The sequence below is a fragment of the Festucalex cinctus genome, chromosome 9, assembly GCF_051991245.1.
Source record: "Festucalex cinctus isolate MCC-2025b chromosome 9, RoL_Fcin_1.0, whole genome shotgun sequence".
Taxonomy (NCBI): Eukaryota; Metazoa; Chordata; class Actinopteri; order Syngnathiformes; family Syngnathidae; genus Festucalex; species Festucalex cinctus.
Genome location: NC_135419.1, coordinates 10,042,766 through 10,059,768, shown reverse-complemented (window position 1 = coordinate 10,059,768; position 17,003 = coordinate 10,042,766). Strand labels below are relative to the sequence as shown.

Here is a 17,003-nt window from a genome sequence, read left to right as displayed (position 1 = left end):
TCAATATTTAAACATCTATTTTTTGACGGAAATATTCAACACGTCTAACTTAAGGCATTTTAAGCATAAAAGAATGTGATATTAATGGAAGATTAAACCTTAATATTTGATTTCAATGCTCTTCAAACATAAAACCGATTGCAACCTGTTTGTTAAACAGTGGTTCACAGTTGTAAGCCTTAAGTGTCAGATAATCTCCAATTTTCCATGTATTGAATGTTTATCACTGTTTTTGGTAGCGTTTTTATGATTTCAATGTTATTAATTTTTCACAACGCATTTCAATGGATGTCAGTTGTTTTGATTTGTCCCAATCACATGCCAGTATCGTGGTTTGGCGATACAGTAAATAAACAAGTTGTTTGATTGGACAGATTAGTCCATCTTCTGATCAGTTCGATGATTCGGGTATGTTTTTTTTTTTTTCATTTTAAGCTCTGTGATCGGCTCCAAAATTTTGAGCGTGTAAAGCAGATTGGCCACACACATCAACATGGCTCAGTGGTAGAGTGGTGATCTCCCAACCCAGAGGTTATGGGTTTGATTCTCATGCCATTGTAGCCATGGCAAAGTATCCTTGAGCAAGATACTGATGCTACGTCATCAGTAGGTGAATGAGTAGTCGAATGTCAAGCGCTTTGAGGGCCTTGTAAAGTGGAAAAGCGCTATATCAATGAAGTACCCAGTTCCATTGTGTAAAAGTCAAAATCACAATCAAGTGCTCTTAGAGTTGCACAGTGACGGTGTATTACTGGTTTAAATATCTACTGATTGTAAATTATAATACCTATTTGTGAGTGCCAACTACAGTTTAATATCATTTAACACATTCATTGCCAGACCAGCAAAAAAATGCATAATTTGATGTCTTTTTCCGTCAATGGCAGTGAATGAGTTAAAAGACCAACTTTGGCAAAAACAGGCAAGATGCTACAAGTAGAGCAGAGTGGTATATATTAAAAGTGCAGAAGCTCAATGACTTTAGGATTTGAATGCCGTTCTTTGTGGATCTTCAAGCAAGAACCTTCAGGTTTTGACATACGTCACCAGAATTCCTCACAAGAATCACCTGGTGACAGGGAGCAAGCCGCCTTGGGCTTTTTAATCATCACTTTAGTGCAGGTGAAGAGACTTACCTGGAATTATACAGTACTGTATGTGTCTGTCTTCATGTTGATTGCCAAGGATAAACCTATTGGCGCTAACAGGCGTGCATCCGAGCTGCCTGAAAGGGAAAGAAAAAAAAAAAAGTCATTTTACCCCCTCCTCCTGTCCTCATCTCTCAGGAAACCTTGACATTTTCCAACATAGAAATGTGAAGTATTTATTAAGTCCTTTCACGCCTCGGCAGACAAATTGGATCAACCTATCGGTTAACCTTCCCGAGAGGAGGAGGAGGAGGTGGTAATACGTTAATGCATTTAAAAAAAATGAAACCTACAGCCGTGGTAACGTACACTTTTTAATACTGCTGTGGAATTTTGAACATGTTGCTACGTGTTCACTATTCTAACTTTTAGCATGTTATGTTTTTATCCAGAACACACTTTAACACCAGAGTTTTATAAGCAACTAGAAATTAGGATTCCATGTAAATGAGTCCAATTATTCTTAATATGAACCTACCGTAATGAAACAGCACATCCCGTGAATACAAACACTAATGCTGATTGTTTGTCTTGCACTATTTTTATCTCCTCTAATAGACAATAAGACAAATTGAAGAAGAGCTGGGCCGCTTCCAAAAGCAGGGAACGAAAGTATGTGGGGTCGCGAGAGGGCAGATTGTTTTCTGTCATCTGTGAAAAGTACAGAATCCACCCTGTCAAATAAATCTCAAAGCAGGACAGAATTTTTTTATTTTATTTTATTTTTTATTTTTTTGTCACAAAGTCTCTAAAGGTCACGTTCGACATTCTAAAAAAGTGGTTCCATCAGCGGTTTGCTGCCAGAAGTCGTATGAGATGAGCAGTAGCCTTTAAAGTGAAAGATAAGTTCAGACAGACAATCAAAAAATAGATGTTTGACCTCGTAATGTTTGGATTTCGGATTTATCATCAACTAAACAATGTGTGATGTCTTATTTCCGTGTACATATGTCTATTTTTCTATAGACACGTTATGCGTAATCAGGTCACTTTTTTTTTGCAGCCAGTCAACAAAACAAACCATAAAAAGAGTATTTGAAATAAAATAAAACTCATCAAGTAACCTGTTGTCGGACAAGACATTATTATTATTATTATTATTATTATTAGGGATTAGGTGAGCATCCCATATTTCAAGGTATTGAGTACTCACAACAGCAGCAAATACCATTTGAACAACCACATATTTTGATAGGGAGTTTTTCTGACCACTTTATTATGTTTCATTTTATTTATTATTTGAATTCATTTTATTGTGTGTTCTATACAAAATATACATTTTATTAACAAATGGGGAAATACAAGAGGACATTTCTATTAATTTCATGCAATTTTATTGAAACCGCCATTTTGGAATACATAGCTTTTTTTTTAAAGGATCTGTCATTGGTCTAATAGAATTTTTTTTATTCTTATTATTCTTATTCTTATTATTCTTATTCTTCTTCTTCTTATTATTATTATTATTATGTCTACTCAAGAGTTGAGTACTCCTAATGGCATAGAAACAAGTGGTATTGAACATCCATAATTATTATTAAATATTGTTTAGTTAAACTTTAATTATGGGCAGTGATTTATTCTGTTTTAACTTTTTTTTTATTCTTTTTTTTTTTTTAATACACATAATATTGTGTATAATTATTATACATCCTTATGATGGCTGGGTAAAAACATTACCCAAGTTATTTTCTATCAAAATGACTTGATTTAAAAAAAATAAATAAATAAAAAAAAATAAAAAAAATTAAAAAAAATGTTTGTACAAAAAAAGGAAAGGAAACAAACAAGGTTGTTCGGGTGGGTCCAATTTTTTATTTATTTTTTTATTTTTTTAACCCAAATTGTGTTATTTTTGACCCAGCAGTTTTAAGAGTGTTCCAAACCCCCTTTATTCTTACTACATATTAAATATTCATCAAAATGTAATGGATGATTCAGCCTCCTGATTTGTGACATTAAGTTATAACAAATATCTTTATTGTCAATCATGCCTTGGCGGTGTTGAGAAGGTTCAAGTTTTGGGAAAGGCTTTTTCTTTTCCCCTTTTAATTTTGTGTAAAATAAATAAAAGTACTTCTAATTATACTGCGGTGGTATGGCTCAGTGGTAGAGTTGTTGTTTCCCAACCCTGAGGATGTGGGTTCACTCTAGGTGGAAAAGCACAATACAAGTAAAAGACCATTTTGACTACCATGAACACACACAGAAAAAAAGAAAGAAAAAAAAAACAACTCTCGAAGGCCCTAATTTCTACAGTTTGAGAACCCATGTGCGAAACATATTCAGATCAGTTATTTAGGTGAAAATAAACTCACACACACAATCTAATGTTGACACTAAAGGCTCAATTTTCGCCTATTTCACCACACCAATTTCTCTAATAGAGGCCTTAGGGACACTGTATGTGTAATCTATCCATCTAGCCTTAGCGTTAAATCTCTCATCGTCATCCCCTCCTGGTGTTATGAACCCTGCACCAATCTCGCCGTCTCCTGAATGCTTAAAGGCGTTCTTAACAGACACCGGCGGCAGCCTTTAGCGCCACTGAGCGAGCTCCTTTCCCAGCAGCGAGCTCAAGAACACTCGGGTCGCAGTGCGATGCCTCGGCACAAGCTGGGAGGGCGCTTCCTTGCAAACGATTGGCTTCCGGGATCAATCCATTCGCTGCTCCGGGAGCACGTCCAACTTGAGAAGCAGAGTCAGAGCCTTCCCACACTCCCTCGTCTCTGACTGACAGCACACAAGCGGCGTGTTCCGACGCGGGGCAGATTCAAATACACTTGTTAGAAGTTGCGGGTCAGGACAGTGCTCAGGGTTATTGATTCAAGAGATTGTTTTATTTGCCTGACATTGTTGTGCGTTTCGCCTTAAGACTCATTTTCTGGCTTTTGAATAAATACGTTTTCTGAGTGTCAATTGGGATTTTATTAACTTGAGAGCATTTCTCCAGCACATGAATACAAATGTTTTACATTATTATCAAGTATAACATGAAAGGTCGGACAAATCTGCGCAGGGATGCCGGTCGACATTCTAATTTTTTCATTTTCCAATGGTATAATAATGGAATATAATGCAGATTCATTCTTTTTCAATTATTTCCTGTGAGATAAAGAGTCGAACTGTGGTCATTAAAAAAAAATACACTCTGAATAAATGCCAAGGAGAACATAATGTAATTGTCGCGCTCTGTGTGATTACTCGATAGGCCATGGGGTAATCAGTAGAGTAATCAATTGTAAAAACAAAAAAACAGTTAGCTTGACACTAATTAAGTATTACAAAGAAGCTTTTCATGATAGTGGAACTGCACCAGTCATCACTTTAGCCCATAAGATTTGTTTTGGCTCAATAAAGATCCATCCATCCATTTTCTTGACTGCTAATTCCTCACAAGGGTCACGGGGGGTGCTGGAGCCTATCCCAGCTGGCTTTGGGCAGTAGGCGGGGTACACCCTGAACTGGTTGCCAGCCAATTGCAGGGCACACAGAGACGAACAACCATCCACACTCACAAGCACACCTAGGGACAATTCGGAGCTGGAATGTGGGAGACCGGAGTACCCGGAGAAGACCCACTCAGGCACGGGGAGCACATGCAAACTCCATCCAGGAAGGCCGGATCCCGGACTCGAACCCGAGTCCTCAGAACTGGGAGGCGGACTTGCTAACCACTCGACCACCCCTCAATAAAGATTTTCCAATAAAATAAAAAAACAGAACCGGATAGAATTGCATATAATGTATTGCATGTAGCGAAAAATGTCTTGCTCACACCAATCTGAAGGTTTGTATGGGGTATATGCCACGGAAGAGGCGGGACTGTTTTTGCACATCAGTTTGTTTCCGGTTAGGTTTGCGACGTGTGGGCTGCGTCAAAATGCTTGTGCTACCGACTTTGCGCCCCTCGTTTGCGCGTTCGCAACCCGGACCGGAACCAAACTGATGTGCAAAATCACGCCCCGCCTCTTCCGTGGCATATACCCCATACACCCTTCAGAGTGTTTTTGGGACTCTCAATGGAAGTTATCATCATCGTCAGGCATTTCTTTCTAATCCCACTTATCATTGAACATGATGATGATTGCAAAGTTGATCGTTCTTCCACCCCCTTGCGTTCATTATGTTGTTCACCTTGAGTCATAAAGACAAAATAGTTCTGAGATTCTCAAGTTTACAAAAGTGCAAGGGCAACTTTAATTTCTAAAGAAGTTACAGGAAACTCAGGGAATATACTTAATTCACTCATTATCCCATAACATGTCACTCATGATTATATTCAGAATCACAACGGTTATTTTGACAGACTGAAATGACATGAGACGGTTCGCAAATCTTTTAACTTGTGGTTCATTGACATAATAACATACTTTGCTTTTTGTGGTTGCGGTAGCTTCATGATCAAATATCTCCTTCTAACAAATCCCAACTGGCTTCTGTCGGACTTATATGCAGTGATTGAGGAGGCCATTTGGGTAAAAATCCCCCCCTTTATCGTGTTGAAGTAATGTGAGGTTTGTCAAACTTTATTCAGACCAGATGTGCAAGGAGTCGTCATGCTAAAGATCCACCCTTGGGATCTTCTGTTCAGGCGGTTGATGGACCTGAGGCTTGTAACACGGTCTTCAGTATCTCTAAATTAGTTTGGAACAACAATATGACATCAGCTATGGGAAGTTGCACTATGTTCTCGCTAAATAGACAACTCTTGGGAATCCCCAGTGATTATTGTATTTTTTTTATTCTTTTTATTTTATTTTTTTACAGTAATATAGAAAATATTATACCAGACTTTGAAGGCATATTTTATAGACCACGATAGGCGTTTTTCCACCAACAAGCCCAGCAACTTTGAGTTGTGGGTAAAGGGAGTTCTTGGTTGTAAAAGTTCAGCAGGGAATTTTGAATTGTGTTTCCACAGCGTCTTAAAGTTCTCGGTAATTAATTCAAATGAGTTTGATTGAGTCCAGCCGATGTAAAAACAACGCCCCCAAATTTGACCAATCAGCCGTGGCCATTGCAGCCCGCCCCCTGAAAGTTCCTGCCTGGCTCAGCAAGACCCTGCATGCTGCTGAGATAGTACTTGGATGCCCCTGGGGAATTTAATTACCCTGATAATTGTTGTTGGTGGAAAAACGCGTCAAACTGAATTTTACCAAGGTAAACTGAAAAGTTCTCCAAAAGTTCCTGCGGTGGAAAAACGCCTATTGTCAGCCTTTGTTACTTTCCCTTTAACCCTGTAAAGCCTGAATAAGAGAACATTCAATTTTTTTTTGTATATAGAGTATTTATTCGTCCCTTTGAACAAACAAACTCTTTTTTTTTTTTTTTTTGGAAATCAACTTCCACATATGACTTTTGACGTGTCATCTTTGATACGTCCGGTCATAATGCTTTAATTTGTACATTTATAACTGCCAACAATATAATAATAAACAGACATATCAAACATATTAGTATTTAAAAAATCTGATTTACCACTATTAACTCATTTGCTCCCAATAACGTGTAAATACGTTTTTTTTAATGTTCTAAGTGTCCCAAAGACGTATTTATGTTTTTTTATTTTTTATTTTTTTATTTTTTTTTATGCTAGAGCATACAGAAGGCTTTGATGCAGCCTCTCAACTGCAAAGAACGGTTGCAGAAATGGTAGAAACTTTTTTTTTTTTTTTTTTACCTTAACCACTCTATATTTGACAAAGAAAATCTTCAAAAACATGTCTCTCTCCTGTCTCAATAGTGGCGATGTTGCACAGTTGCTGGAAAAGCCATCAGATGGGTGACAACTGCCCTCTAATGGATTATCCATGCATTGCATGTGTCAGATCATATACGTCAAGGTTTTAATGGAAAAAAAATATATACTCATGAGTAGTTAATATGATACTTTGGCGTGATAGCGTTAAATACGTCATCCCTTGAGTTAATTGAAACCACCGTGCTATCCGGAAGTGAACATGTGGTGCTGTTTAGCTTGCTAATGCCTTGTGTTTTAATGGACGTCTTGTGGGACATTCCGCATGGAAGGCAACCAGGATGCTGAGTGTGGGCCAACGGAACATGCGGAACCTTCGAGTGCTGGAGAACTCTTGTAATCACAAGACGTCCAGAGGGAAAACCTCAGTCCAAGACCCACAAGGCGTAACAGGGATGCCAATTGATACTGAATAAGCCAAATGTGTTTTTGCTGTGGCGCTTATTTATTTTCCCAGCGTAATCCTTGTTAATTTGGTGACTGTGTTTTGGCACGGGGGAACGCTTTTACCGTCCCCTCAGCTAATAGGATGTGTTACAGTTTACAGTTACATTCACTACAGAATTCTCCTTATGTGCTTGTTTGGAGTTACTTGGGATCATTTAGTTGTCTTAAGTTTTACATGAATATTTACCCCAAAAAAAAGAACCAGGGTAACACATTTATTAAAACATTTTTCTTTATCTCAAATGTGCATGGCCAATAAAAAAATAATTGTTAAGAATGACTGCCTCAGTGGCCCATTTTTGACCATAAATTAGCTCTGCTGAGCTCCGTGAGACGTCTCGATTAAGTCCTATTAATAGGCTGTATTTTACAGGATTAAAAATGCCTTATCTTTCAAAACTGTTACAACCGCAAGCAAACTATGTATTAACATTAAATTGAAATTATCCCGTGCTGTTTATCTGATTCACGGAAGCAGAACATGTCTCAGCTGGCCTTTTGAGTCGATAAAACATTGCGAACATCACAAATCGCCCTTTGCCGCGCAACTGCTGTATGGGTTGTATTAAGGATTATTTCAACAAAGATAAATCTGGACAAGCGGGATGATTTTGTTGTCGCAGTCTTATGCTGTAGCCGCTGGGCAACTTGTCGAACACGTTTAGATATTGGCAAGGACGGTGGTCAGATGTTACCGGTCGTCACTGTGGGACAGGTTAAGCTCACTGGCAGAATAATAAGTGGGCGGGGCTATGTGTTTTGGCCGATAGACAAGAAGTTTTGTGAAGAGTGAAGTGCATTTCTCACTATTTACAATATGACGTTCATGCTTTTGGACAATCATGGTTGAAATATTGCTGCCATGCAAGGCCTGCCAGCAGACTGTCTGAGAATCATGATCTGAGTGTGTAAATCGAATCAATTCAAACTTTATTTATATAGCACCTTTCATACATTCAAATGCAACTCAAAGTGCCGAACAATTAAAACATTCATAATACAATACAAAGAAAAATCCACCCCCACCCCCATATCCACATGATCGTACCCACAGACACACACGCAAACCACAACGTGGTGGGGCACAGAAGAACCCAGTGAGGAACCCAGGAGGAGTTAATTACTGTGAGGAACTCGGCGTATACACACTGTGGCATATACGCCATGGAGACAGAAAATAATGTGAGAACGCCACAGATAAATCAATGTACAGAATTCAAGTTTGGCAACGTAATATGGCCGCCACAAAACCTAGATAAGAGCACATCGCTGCTGCTATATGGAAAACACATGTCACTTTTATGTTTTGGATGAAATTGAATGCAAACATACCAGAAACCTGAGAAACTATGTGAAAAACACTTATGCCCGTTTTTCTTCATTTTTTTTTATTTCTTATTTTTATGTTTTTGGGATAAAACTGAATGGAAACATACCAGAAATCTGATCAACTATTTTTTTTTTTTTTTTTTTTTTTAATGTTTTGAGGATGAAACTGAATGGAAACATCCCCAAAACTTGTGAAACTATGTAAAAAACACGTCCATTTTCCTTCATTTTTTATTTTTATTTTTATTTTTATGGTTTTGGGATGAAACTGAATTCAGGCATCCCATAAACTTAAAAAAAAAAAAAAAAACAAGAAAAAAAAAAGATGTGTTTTTCACATAGCAGCGTTAATAGCCGTTTTTTTTTTTTTTTTTTTTTTGACGTTATTATCTGACATTTGTTTGTAAACACGTGGTCAGTGCTTTAAATTCACATTTTATTGGGCAAATTTGGGCAACTTTAATATAGTAAACAAATTACAAATCTTAAAGACTAAAAAATGGTAAGTTAATGTTTAAGTTGCTAGTGCCAGTATTATCAAGAAAACATTGTCAGGATTTATATACAAAATTGTATGTACTGTATCATGTATTTTATTACATCAAATGTTCACCACTTCTGAAGTTGTTTTACAAAATTAATTGTATAATACCTTTGGTTTGACATAACCATTGCAATGATAAACGAGGTACTTAGAGGCCCACAGCAACGTCAAGCAATCAAGTTTGGAAGCCAAACAGAAGCTGCCGGAAATATGGCAGTAGGCACACAATTGCACACATAATAGCGCATGTGCATGCCTTTTAGCACGACTGATTTGTATAAATGCTCCCCTCCCTCATGTCGCGTGTCGACGGCGGGGCGTTGGAGCGAGGCAGGTGCCTTCAGCGCCGCTTCATCTGGCTGCCCAGGAGATGCTTCCTCTTTGATTGTTTCTTCAAACAGCAGACGCGTGGCGCTCGGGGAACATGTTGTTTGTTCTTGATTTCTTGGGAGACTCCTCTTGGGAGACCCGTCCCGTTCTTTCTGAGCAGTTGTTAAGATTATCAACAAAATCTGCCGACGTTCCCACAAGTAGATGCAGAGGAGACCTCTTTTGGGATTAGATTGTGTTGCTGTAAAATGCAAAAAGTCACTTGGCAGTGTTGGGCAAGTTGCTTCCAAAATGGAATATTTTCATTGAAATGTAATTTGAATAGTTTTGCTTTAGTCTGTGAATCAAGGTTATCAACTTTATTTAAAGTGCCTTTTTCACCATTTAGCATTTGTTTTGCATCATGTAAACCCGTCTTGAACTGTTTTCATCATTTTGGCCGTGACATTCTTTGGCGGAGGTTATCAGTTATGTTATGCGAGCCTTCACCGGCGGCCTGTTATACAACAGCTCTGTGACTTCTCCCATATTTATTTTACATTTTCCCACCCATTTTGCATCATTTTGAGCTGAGCCGATATAGCCTTTAAGGCCTAATTTCCTTTGAAGTTGTTGGTTTTGCTAAATTAAACAGGAACTATTAGCTTTTCATAAATTAAAAGGTTATAATCATATTAACCCCTGCCAGAGCCTTCTTTTAGAAGATGTATTTTGTGCAATATAATATTTTCGATTCAACAAACTCTGAATAAAGCAAAAATACCACCAACAACAGCAGGAATTTTATTTGTATTTAATTTCTTTTTTTAATTTTTATTTTATTTTTTTTAATATTCTTCCAAATAATTGAACGCACAACATAAATTTCAGAGATTTCCACAAAGAAGAAACTATAGATTAGATTAGAATTCAACAATTTTAAAATAATTTACAAAAATATGTATTTAACTTGCTGTTTATCTATTCGTCAAATTCCAACATTGGATACGCCGAAAATGTTAACTTTGTTTTTTGACCTCTCACTTGTTAATTGCAAATTGCTCCCTTGAATTCCAGCAATAAGTGACTCTAAACTGTAAATGTTGTTTTCATTACTGCAAATGCATGCAATTATTTGCTTGAACCTTGTGCGTTCAGACTCCAAAGTGGGGGGAAAAAAAAAAAAAAAAAAAAAAGAGAAGCCTCTCTGAGAACAAAGTCCCTTGTGGCACATTGAGACAATTGAGCATATGAAAGGTCCTCTGGCCAGCGTTCTCATTGTTCTATACTTCACCCAGTGTCAAGTAGCTCCAGCTTTTGTGTTTTTGCATTAGTGTGCTCTCAAAACCTCGTAGCGGGGAAATGCAATTTGCCTTGAGTAGCGGCCTGTTAAAATACTTTCTAAACATACTAATGCGATATTTTTTCCCCCACTCTCTATAGTGAGAAAAGATACAAAAGACGAGACTGACGACAGAATGGCACAGTTTAAGAAGAAAGCAAAGGAGCTTCGCATCTTGGACGCCAAGACAGCGCAGAATCTATGTAAGTATATGTCAGCCATGACCTTTAATGCTGTTTTTTCTTTTCTTTTTTTTTTACATCCATGAACAGCTCAACTCAAATGTTGGCAAACGGCTCACTATTGAGTATGTTTTTACTCTTTCCTTGGCATTTAACAGTCACCACAAGCATCTATGGATTGTGCACACAAATAGATTCTTAACACAAGCGAGCCCTCAGGCTACATGTTAGCAATTTGAATCTCCTGGGGCCTAAATTGTTCATTTAATGGTGTATTTGCTCAACAACCCCGTGTGCTCTCTTTTGTTTCACATCGGAAGGAATCATTTTGTACATAGACATCTTACGCCTTCCTTATTTTTTTTTGTGGTAAATGTCATCTTACCTTCCAACTGGTGAAACTGGCAAATTATCAAGGTGTGATGAAGACACACAAGCTCGACATATGTTCCCAACATATGGACGACACAGGTGTCATGCGTTTGCGGCTGCGACGATGCTCCCTTTTGCCAATACCGTCGCTCATTGAAATGTGAAGCAACAAGAGGTTTGGATCCCTCCGACCGCAATTGGCTTTGCGACTAGCGGTGCAAAATTAAAGCTTGTTCGCATATAGAACACATTGTCCTCCAAATCAGCTATTTAAAACTTTAAGGACTACATGTTGGAGTTGAGGTGACAGTGATTGCAATAGTCAGCAGGCTATAATTAATGCCACAGTTGTCAATGCCATTAGGGTATAATTTGACTAGAACAAATGTGTTTTGTTTTTTTTACCTCTCATCACAAACAATAGTGATACTGTATAAGCAGATGGGGAAAAAAAAGGCATCTTTTAATTGATGTCAGCCATCACCTATTCAGGATGAATACAGTGTGCAATTGTCATTTTGAACATGCATAAACATAAGTGTACAATATAATACAGTAACTAAAAAAAATAAAAAATAAACTACAGAATTAGGAGCTTAATAAACAAAAAGAAGAAAAAGTACATTATTTATAATTATTTATATTTACAATATTAAAATGTATTTACTAGGAGAAGTGAAATTTTGTGATATAATTATTTATAAGTACAAACATATTAGCTATTAGATATGTCTTTTTGATATGTGGGATGCAAAATGATTCAAGGATGGTTTGATTTAAAAGTGGACCGATTCGATTCAGTTCGACAGCGGGATTCGGATTACATCCGACGTGGTGCGGCTCATTTCCATATAGCCTATGATTCAATGACTGTTTTATTGTCATTTTACATACATTTGAACAAACATGCCAGTACTGTTAAAGTGTCATTTCAATTTGTCTTAAGGTATATCTCTCCAGTAGAAGACAATTTCATACGTATCTCATTATATTTCAAAATGATTTGATTTGGTTCCATTTGATGCACTCGCATTTTTTTTTTTATTAAATAAAAAAAATGATTTTCCGTTTTAAACTGTTTTTTGTTACACCCTTACTACAAAGAGGTCTTGTTTGTGATTATTTGTATTATTTATTATCTGAATTAAAAATATGGTATTAATTAGTGTTGTTCCGATACCGATACTGGTATCGGCAGAGGTGCCGATACTGCATAAAAACAGTAACATGCCGATACCATTAATTCCAACGCTAATATTGGATTTTGGATGCAGCATCTTGTGTCTTGCTCATGCACAAACTTCACTGATATGTGACATGTTCACTGCATGCCGATCTAAGATATCCTATTGGCCCTTGAATTCTCTGAACCAATGGCAGGACAGCTTTTTCATGTTGAGGAAAAAAAAACCTTAAGTATCGATATGGTATCGGTTTCGGCCGATACTACAAAGCTGGGTATCGGTATCGGTATCGGGATCTAAAAAACAGTATCGGAAACAACACTAGTATTAATGAAGGCATATTTAGTCCTATCCCCCACAAACCGGCCTGAGTTCAACTTACAACACAACTTTAATTACATTTAGTTTGTTTGCAATACACAATAATTTTATCTACTATCAACTTTAATTCTCAATGTTTTGCTCTCATATTTCCACAAGCTTCTCTTTGGCCGTATTTTGCTCTCACAAATGACACGTTAGCTCTTTTTTCATTTTGTTTTGGGAATGTGCTAAAATGTCTCTTTGAAACCGATTGTACAAGAGAACAAAAAGGAAATTGCGTTCTTCTCCTCTTTTTTTCTCTCCGTCTGAACAGCAATTTTCTTGGGCTCGTTCCGCCTGCCTTATGAAGAGATCCGAGAAATTGTGCTTCAGGTGGACGAGGAACGACTGAGCGAGTCACTCATCCAGGTAAGACGGATATTCGGCTGAGTAGGTTGGCGCCCTCCTTCACACTTTACTGCCCCCAACTTTGACCTTAAAGGACAACATATTAGTAAAGTTGTACTTTTCATTTTTGTTGTTGCTTGTATACAGCTAAGAGTGCTTTGCCACCCATCAAGTGAAATTTCACAACACAATAAGTCCTTTCTTAGCATTTCCCCAACAGATTCACACACTAATTGGCAAGCTTAATTGGACAGTTTTGTGATGAATAGCAAGTCAATCTAATGAAACTATTTTTTCAGTTGTAGAGTGCATGGTGTGAGCGGTGGCATATCATATATACGAGAAAGGCTCACTACCGAAAACAAAAAGGTTTGCAAAAGTTTAGCGATCTTTTGGGTATTTATTCTGAAAACAGGCAAAATGTCTCCTTTAACTCTTTGCAACTAAATGTGAAGCCTGCGGAGAGTAGAAACAAACGGCACCTGGTCGACCCCATTTCGAATGTGCTACGATCTGCGTTTGGCGCAAGTCGTTCTCCTCATTGTCAGCTGGACCGTGGAGACCCCTCATCCATCGCCTCATAATGGAAGATGAAGGACAGGGCTTGGCAAAGTCTCCACAACTCCACCCTCTTTTCCTCCAGCCTTTTGTCTTAAAGCATGATTGATGAGCTGACTAAAGGCTACTTCTTTTTGCTCCATTTTTTGCTGTTTTTGGCATCTCCGAACTCAAAGCAAAACGGTGCATATGAGGTAAAGATGTGTCATTGTGCACTTCAGACTGTCAATAGGTTTAATCGGAGCCTATCCACGGAGCACCCCTACTGGGTCTTTGTTGAGTTCTGATAACCTTTAATTTGCTGGTAATCGAGCAGAAAATAAAGATTGAACAGTATGAGGCTGCTTTTGCAAAGGTGGAAGACAATTTAGCTGTTGATCTTTTCCCCACCTTCAGCTGTTGCAGGGTGGAAAGGTGCCAGATAGTCCGACTGGGTCCGTTCAATTGTTTCCATCTTTAATGATTGTTGTCCACTTCTCCCGAACACTCATTTAGTGCAGAAGAAGGACTCTTATTCGTAACAATCAACAATATTTTTCAATAAGTTGGTCAAAACTTGCAACAAATCATTGAAAAATAATGTGCTATTTTCAAGGCAGCTGTAATGGCGGAATTTGTGAGATTACATGGAATAACAATTACGGTAAAATTCTGTGTTTGGTCTGATTTGCTGGTATCCTTTATTATAACAATTTTTTCCCATTGTGCCAAGGACATTTTGATGATTTGAGAAAGTATGTGCTGCTATGTCTGAAAATGGCCAAAATTCAAAATCAATTTCTTTGAATTTGGCTCTAGCTTTTGAGATATTTGTATTTGTGACAATGAATTGATTGATAATTGATTTGGTGATATCAAAAAGGCTTTTCGTTTATTCTCTAATAAAAGTGAAACAAGCTTGTTGATTACTGCCAATATTACCTAATTTTCAGATTTTTTTTTTCTCTGACATTTTTGATTTTGTCTACTTTAAATTATCTATCCACTTGTATTTTAAATAAATTTATTAAAACACAATTACTAAAAATAGAACATATTGATATGCATCAACAAATTATTATTTTTGCAATTTTGTAAAATGTTTGTAATTTTACTTCTTTCTGCCCCTTTTCAATTCTTTTGATTCTAGTTCTTTCTATTTCTAATTAATGAAATAAATACAGTAAATACATAAATGAAATGAACTCTGTCCCCATAGATTGTGATTGATGAAAAAGAAATTGACGTTTGCTGGCTTAAACAGCATATTTGAGTGAGCCTGGTTTGTTAAAAAGTGGCCAGGCTGTCAGCATCAACGTGTCCACTCATTTTTGTATATTAAACTGCTTTCCGATGGCTCTCACTGTCTTGCTTGCTACAGGCTAACTAGCAACTAGCGGCTAATGCTGTCGATGCTGACACTCGAGCCAGTGCATAATGCTGCCAGCAGGTGCCATATAATTGAAATACTGATGTGTACCCAAAAAAAAGTCGGTTTTACTCGGATTCAACTACTGCTCCATTATGAACTGAGGCACAACATTCACTTGCGCACTGGCGCACCACTTATGTGCACCCCTGTGTATAATATTGTAGGGATATTCAATTATAAATAGGCCAACTCATCTTGTTTTTATTTTGCTTGTAAGTTTCCCAGTTAAAACATTAGTGTGTTGTTTTATCACAATCGTTATCATTTGCTCAGGAATATTTATGAAAAAAATAATAATAATCTGTGCAGTAACACAGTAAACACTAAGTAACTGTATTATTAGCCTGTAATAGTGTTATATATAAAAAGAAATATCTATATATATATTTTTTTTTTTTCATTACTTACATTTATTAATTAAAAAGTGATAGTGACAACACGGTCCACTTATGTGATACACCAGAATTTATAATGAGCACAGGTAAATCATCACCACCTAATCATCAGGTAAAACTTGACAAAATCATTCATTACGCATTTCAGTTCAATTCAAAACTCTTACATGTTATATTGGGATGAGAGTAAACTCCATCAGCTCCCTGACAAGCAAGCCGGGGGAAACTGATTAATGGAAGGAATAGCCAAAATGGAAGGAATCAAGGAAGCAAGGGGTGTTCATAATGCATCTAAAACTCTGTAACTCAATCTTATTATCCTCCTTCTCTGGCGACATGTCTAATGTAATGATTTGTCAGCAGAATGTGGCAGTGCGTTGGCCTTGAAGTACCCCCACAATGTGTCACCCTGGCAGAATGGATAGATAGGAGTTGATTGGCTCTCCTTATTCTGCATTAGAGCCCATCAATGCCTCCGAAATGATGTACCCGTGCCTGAATGCTGCCAGACAGACTCTCGGGTGCTCGCCATTCATCCAAACTCCATTTGAATCCCCGCAATTCCACATATGCTCCCCCCCACCCCGAACCTCCTCGTCATCCCTCCCCGCCCGGCCCGCGTACAAACATATTTACACTACATGCAAATGGAAAAATGTGTCAATTATGCCCTCTGCTTCGGGTGCCCGCGGCCAAATTGCGTCGTTTATCATCCAAGCGATAAATATGCGAAAGGTTCGTGCGGACGGGCAAACAGGCATACATTTGTGTGCAGTCCCTCACACCCCTCATATCTCATTTGCCGACAAGATCCACCGTGTCGGTGGACGGGGGTCACCCCTGTGGATCGGGTCAACTCTATCAAATACACAGCTTACATACATAACATCATACCTGGCAAACTGATGTAAAAGTAGGAAATGTGCTAGTGACAACCTGTGCCATTTTTTTTTTTTTTTTTTAAATCCATGGCGTGACCAAGCCCGTGACCTTGCTGTCATTTCATTATTTTCTGCTCTGCTTCTGTTTTCCTCAAAAGTACTTCCTCCTGCTTTTGCTTATTTGCCCAAGGAAAAATAACATAACTGGCTTTATGATTACCAATTATTGCCAAAGGAACACAATAACAGCAACATGTATTATTAAAGTGGATCGGGGTTGCTAGCAAGATTTAACTGTAGCTTCGCTTCACTAATACACTTCTGGCCCCCGCCAACTCACTTATCAAAGCCACACCTCATTACAAAACGTCAACAAAGTAGTGACGCTAGCAAAACAAAGCTAACATTAGCACTGTCAACAAGGGGATG

At 37.8% G+C, this 17,003-nt stretch overlaps 1 protein-coding gene across 7 annotated transcripts in view; it reads left to right on the top strand.

The window, feature by feature from the left end:
* Positions 1-17,003, top strand: part of diaph2 (diaphanous-related formin 2) — a 381,698-nt gene that overhangs the window by 192,120 nt on the left and 172,575 nt on the right. For all 7 annotated transcript variants that reach the window (XM_077531612.1, XM_077531615.1, XM_077531611.1 and 4 more), the window contains 2 exons: positions 10,982-11,083; positions 13,256-13,350. In XM_077531612.1, coding sequence (XP_077387738.1) covers positions 10,982-11,083; positions 13,256-13,350 — 197 coding nt within the window. The remainder of the gene's footprint in view (positions 1-10,981; positions 11,084-13,255; positions 13,351-17,003) is intronic.